Consider the following 6,417-nt stretch of genomic DNA (forward strand, 5'->3'; position numbering starts at 1 on the left):
TGATAATCTGGGCCAGTTGTGTTGTTTGGCCCTACTATGGAGGAGTTTAAGTGCACCAACGAAAGTTGCTAGCTGAAGACACCAAACTGAAACTACTAGTGCCATACGGATCCGCACACACATACTCAGGGCTCTGTATATGCATTGGGTGTGTGGGACAGTTCGTCTAAGAAGTTAAGCTATTACCTGTTGATTTGTATATAGTGTGTAAAGTTGGGCCTGTGATGTCAAGAGGACAGGAGAGAGAAGCCTGACACAAAGGGGGTCATCCCTCTGCTCTTCTCCTGCCTGGACTCATAGAGTTAATCTGAGTACAGATAACCAATTTAAAGTGTCATATTGTGCTTTATTTGCCATTTAACCGTGTCTCTGCTCTTGGGGACATTCTAGTGTTTGGAATCCCCTGAAAGCAGCTTGAATATAGTATTGAAAGCAATATTGCCCTTAAATCTCAGTTATTGCTCTCTAGTTGATTACTCGAATATATTTTGTTACTGTTCTTTTATTTTTCCACGGAAATATTGCAGTAAAGACAATTTCTGTGTTTTGTCATAATGTGTGTGTTTCTCAATGGTCATTACACTTACATTATTGCCAGGTGTGCCAGAGGGGGCTGAGACTGTTATCGGGGTTGAGAGGCAGAGAAACGGACTGAACTAACCTAAGCAGCTCCTGCGGGGGTATCGCTACACTTAGAATAAAGATCACGATTGTCGCAGCATAACATCATCTTTTACATTATACAAAAAAAAAATTAAAGTGTATTTTTTTTCCAAAAAAATTGCGTTTGAAAGAGCGCTGTGCAAATACAGTGCAACATAAAATATGGCAACAACCGCCATTTTTTTTCTCTAGGGTCTCTGGAGGGGCTTGTCAGGCGCCGCTGCTGCCTATGGAGAGATCGGATAAAAACGGACAGCATGTCCGTCTTCATCAGATCTCACCCGATCCGCCAGCGACAGATCTGAACGTAGAGGCATCCGTCTGCTTTTAGCGGATCAGACCGGGTCGGATGTCAGCGGACATGTCTCCGCTGACATCCATCGCTCCATAGGCTAACATGGAGCACCCGTTCAGGTCCGTCGTCAAAACTGACAGGCGGACCTGAATGGTCCGATCGTGTGAAAGGGGCCTAAGTGGTTAAACTGACCTCATTTACAGATGGAAATCATTGATCCAAGAACTAAAAGTTTACAATGTTTCTCTTCATCTCTAAATGTTTACAATGTTTCTCTTGTCAGGCTGCCTGGATTTATTTATTTATTTTGTCAGCTGTCAGAAGTGAGCAGAGAACTTGTTACATAGTATCTCGAAATGTCATTTTAGGATCGGGAGGGGAGTAGAATCGCGATTTTGATTCTTTAGCACCTCACACCAGATGCAGTTCCGTTTTTTTTTTTTTTTTTCTGCACAAAAAAAAAAGCATGCGCAGTGTTTTCCATGTATTCCAATGGCTCTAGTTCACGCCAATACAGTCAGTTCCAGATAGTTTCTGCACCTGGAACTGACTGCATTGGTGTGAACTAGAGCCATTGGAATACATGAAAAACACTGCACATGCTTTTTTTTGTGCAGAAAAAAAGCACACGGAACTGCATCTGGTGTGAACTAGCACTATCGATTAATCGTGCAGCTCTAATGTACAGTAGAAGGTCGGCAAGCGGGTAAATTCACGACGGGGTCAGTTGTATATAAAAACCTGCTAAAAGAAACATAAACAGCACCACTTCATTGCTCTTCAGCTACTACAAGTATTCCATTGGTCAGATGAGTCGAATACCTGTTTTTCCACAAGACACGCAGTGGCTCCTTTCAGTGTTCTATAGAGACATACAAGCCAGCAAGAGAAGCCACAGTGTACAGCAGAAACAAAGGGAAATACTTGCAGTGAATGGGGAGCAGCAAAAAGCCCAGATGGGAGGAAGGGAAGGTGGTTAGGAACATGCTGGAAAGTTATTTCTATTCACGCTTCTTTTAGCGCAGGGGTAGGCAAGCTTTGAGAGGTGGAGATCTACCTGAAAAACATGAAAAATCACCAGGGTTCAAAGCCCTTTTTTTTTTTTTTTTTTTTTTACCACTTCCCGACCGGGCCATAGCCAAATGATGGCTACAGCGCGGTCGGCTACTTCTGGAAGGGCGTACATTGACTCCCTCACAAACTTGCGCTTCCCATGTACCCCCTTGGGCATGCACCTGGAAGTGTCTGTGATTGCCAGGTCCTCCAGATCCAGCGCATCATGGATCGGGGTAAAGGCCCAATGACTATGGCCCTTTACAATATGATCGCTTCATCTAATGACATTACAGTCACTTGTCAACACACCGCCGCATGTCCGGTTCAGCTCTCTCCTCGTAATCAGATGGCATGGGAGTGAGCACCCATACCATCTGATTCTGGTGTGGACAAAGAAAAATAAAATAAAAAGGTGTTCCTGTACAAGTTTGGTGTGCATGCAGTGTGATTTGAGCCATACAAATCCATGGCTCAAATGACACCACAGAGACACTGTATGTAATTCGCACAGGAATGTGCTGCAATTCTTGTGTGAATTACTTGGTGTCCCGCGCGAATGCGAACCTGGGCTCATGGTGGACAGTATCAGTTTTTTTTTTTTACAATTATGTTTTTTATTATTTATAAGATATATATATTTTATTATATGTGTTTTTTTTTTTTTTTTTTAGGAGCCTTGTTGCAGGCCTTAGGTGAAATATATTCAAAACAGACCCCTGATGTCTCACTTTTGAGACAGAGAAAATTACCAAGGACAGAGATTCCCCAGTCTCTTTCTCTGCAGCCTCAGCTGCACTGGACAGTGAATGAATGGGAAGTGCTCTGTGCAGAGCTGCTTCCTGTCCATTCACAAACTGAAGCATAGTAAGCAGTTTACTATGCTTCAGTTATAAATGAGCAGTGAGTGATCAGTACTGATCACCCACTGTGTTGATTCAGAAAAGGAAGAGGCCAGTAAATTACATATTTACCAGCCTCTTTCTAACTCTCTATCCTTAAACGTCCCCCACAGCAGCATATAACGTGGTCCAAAAGGTGAACTTATCCTTTAAGTAAATGTTTACCATCTGCCATTATTATGTTCTTAAAACACTCAAAGCACTTAAAGTGTAACTAAATGTAAAATTGTTTTTAGTTTCAGATAGGGAGGAGATGGGATAGAACACCTGTTCTATATTGCAGTCTGTGTCCCCATTATGATGACCATACACTATACAATCTGACTGTACGTTCTCCTTTAGAGCTACCATAGACTATGTAGGGCAAGGGCACTGTCAGTTTGGTAAGTCTAAAGGAGAACATATTAGATTGTATAGTGTATGGTTAGCTTAAGGAATGTGGATTGAGCTTCAGACAGCAAACAAGGCCTTATAGTGGGCAGATCTTCCAATGGGGACACTCCAGGATTCCTTTACTTTTCAGGGATTTCCTCTCACTTCCTGTGTTGGCTTTAGGCCAGGAAGCGAAGGCAAATCTCCCCAATGAGAGCTCTAAGAGGGGTTAGAAGCCTCTCTTAGGATTTCTGAAATGGAAAGAAAAGCTTTAGTGAAGAAATGGTCCGGTGTCTTGTCGAATACAGTCCCCTATCCAAAAGTGTCCGCCCTGTACTGCGCAGGCGCAGTACGGAGGACAAACGAGACGCCGAAAGTCTCCGAAGTTCAACAGCTGATCGTCAGCTGTACACGGCGCCTGCGCTTTTATTCTTACCCTGTGTCCAGGTTCATTCCCTGCTATCCAAGTGGACATAGAGTAAGAATAAATAGTTGCCGAGCGCAGCGAGGCCGTGCCCGAAGCGTGGCGAGCGAAGCGAGCCCGCGAGGGGCCCTCTTGCAAAGCCATCACTAACAAGTGCCCGAGTGCCGTGTACAGCTGATGGTCAGCTGATCAACTTCGGGCATTTTCGGCATCTCCTTCTCCTCCGTACTGCGCAGGCGCTGCGCCTGCGCAGTACGGGGCGGACACTATATGATAGGAGGACAGTTCTTGGCAGAACACCGGTACCCCTTCATCTTTCTTCTCCTTCCAGCAATAAAAGCTGACAGGGGCTCCAGTGATAACACACAATGTGATGACAAGTCTCCCCTGACAGCATGTTGTGTAATGGCCTGCTCATGTGACTGCTGACAATGACAAGGCTGTCCATTGTCTTCTAATGCGATGGTCTCCCCTGGTATCACCTCCCTCCTGAGGATCACACAAGTCTTGGCACAGCGCCTCTCTCCTCCATCTGTCATCACAGCCCAGCTGTTTACCGCCCCCCTGCCGGCCTACACCCACCTCTCCCACTTACCGAGGCCCAGCAAACACAGCATCATATAACACAGACAGCGCTCCATCGTCTCCGTACAGCTGGTCTACTCCGATCACACCGACTGCACCACACTCCGCACAGTCACATGACAGCCCGACCCCGCCCACCGCTCTGACCTCACCTTTATTTCTTGTGTTCACAGAGCTCAATGGTAAGCGGGAGGGCGAGATCACATCACATTATATTCTTCTCTAGTCACACAAGTGCTCTTACCTACAGCGTGTGTGACACTCATATAACCCTACACTGTGTGTATCTAATAATAATAGACAGTATCATTGTACACAACGATGTATTATCGGTGAATGCAGGAGGAGTATGGCAAACAGAATTTTTTTGTAATAGTAACTGCTGAGTCAAATGTGTCTGGCTGGAGAGGTCATTGTGTTACACAACAGCTTGCTACCTGAGCCGCTCATCCAATGCACGGTCACGCTTCCTCTGGCCAATCATCCAATCCACAGTCACTCTTCCTCTGGCACTCGCCCCCTTCACACTTCCTCTGGCCACTCATCCACAGTCACTCTGCCTCTGAGCACTCACCCCCTTCACACTTCCTCTGGCCACTCACCCCCTTCACACTTCCTCTGGCCACTCATCCACTGTCTGACTTCCTCTGGCCACTCACCCCCTTCACACTTCCTCCAGCCACTCATCCACTGTCACTCTGCCTCTGTGCACTCACCCCCTTCACACTTCCTCTGGCCACTCATCCACTGTCTGACTTCCTTTGGGCACTCACCCCTTCACACTTCCTCTTGCCACTTATCCACTGTCACACTTCCTCTGGCCACTCATCCACGGTCACACTTCCTCTGGGCACCCATCTACTGTAAGACTACCTCTGGGCACTCATCTATGGTCACACTTACTCTGGCCACTCATCCAATCCATGGTCACACTTCCTCTGGCTACTCATCCCCTTCACACTTCCTCGGGGCATTCATCCACTGTCACACTTCCTCTGGGTACTCACCCCTTCACACTTCCTCCTGCCACTCATCCACGGGCAAACTTCCTCTGGGCACTCACCCCCTTCACACTTCCTCCGGCCACTCATCTACTGTCTGACTTCCTCTGGGCACTCACCCCCTTCACACTTCCTCTGGGCACTCACCCCCTTCACACTTCCTCTGGCCACTCATCCACTGTCTGACTTCCTTTTGCCACTCATCCACGGTCACACTTCCTCTGGGCACCCATCCACTGTAAGACTACCTCTGGGCACTCATCTACGGTCACACTTCCTCTAGCCACTCATCCCCTTTACACTTCCTCTGGCCACTCATCCAATCCATGGTCACACTTCCTCTGGCTACTCATCCCCTTCACACTTCCTCGGGGCACTCATCCACTGTCACACTTCCTCTGGGTACTCACCCCTTCACAATTCCTCTGGGCACTCACCCCCTTCACACTTCCTATGGCCACTCATTCACTGTCACACTTCCTCTGGCCACTCATTCACTGTCACACTTCCTCTGGCCACTCATCCACTGTCACACTTCCTCTGGGCACCCATCTACTGTAAGACTACCTCTGGGCACTCATCTATGGTCACACTTCCTCTGGCCACTCATCCCCTTTACACTTCCTCTGGCCACTCATCCAATCCATGGTCACACTTCCTCTGGCTACTCATCCCCTTCACACTTCCTCAGGGCACTCATCCACTGTCTGACTTCCTCTGGGCACTCACCCCCTTCACACTTCCTCTGGCCACTCATTCACTGTCACACTTCCTCTGGGCACTCACTTCCTGTCACACTTCCTCTGGGCTCTCATCCACTGTCACACTTCTTCTGGCCACTCATCCCCTTCACACTTCCTCTGGCCACTCATCCACTGTCACACTTTCTCTGGCCACTCATCCACTGTCACTCTGCCTCTGTGCACTCACCCCCTTCACACTTCCTCTGGCCACTCATCCACTGTCTGACTTCCTTTGGGCACTCACCCCTTCACACTTCCTCTTGCCACTCATCCACTGTCACACTTCCTCTGGCCACTCATCCACGGTCACACTTCCTCTGGGCACCTATCTACTGTAAGACTACCTCTGGGCACTCATCTATGGTCACACTTCCTCTGG

The 6,417-nt window shown here is 47.7% G+C and overlaps 1 protein-coding gene across 4 annotated transcripts in view; it reads right to left on the reverse strand.

The window, feature by feature from the left end:
* Window positions 1–4,461, reverse strand: part of LAMP2 (lysosomal associated membrane protein 2) — a 94,805-nt gene extending 90,344 nt beyond the window's left edge. The window contains exons 1-2 of one of the 4 annotated variants that reach the window (XM_073599441.1): window positions 4,305–4,433; window positions 1,887–2,015 (exon numbers count right to left, since the gene is read on the reverse strand). In XM_073599441.1, coding sequence (XP_073455542.1) covers window positions 1,887–1,944 — 58 coding nt within the window. In that variant the 5' untranslated portion in view covers window positions 1,945–2,015; window positions 4,305–4,433. Of the gene's footprint in view, window positions 1–1,886; window positions 2,016–4,304 lie in introns of all 4 variants that reach the window. The other 3 variants (XM_073599443.1, XM_073599442.1, XM_073599444.1) reach the window with 3 other exon arrangements.
* Between the last annotated feature and the right edge of the window lie 1,956 nt (window positions 4,462–6,417).

Source organism: Aquarana catesbeiana, linkage group LG09 (assembly GCF_042186555.1).
Source record: "Aquarana catesbeiana isolate 2022-GZ linkage group LG09, ASM4218655v1, whole genome shotgun sequence".
In the NCBI taxonomy this organism is placed as follows: Eukaryota; Metazoa; Chordata; class Amphibia; order Anura; family Ranidae; genus Aquarana; species Aquarana catesbeiana.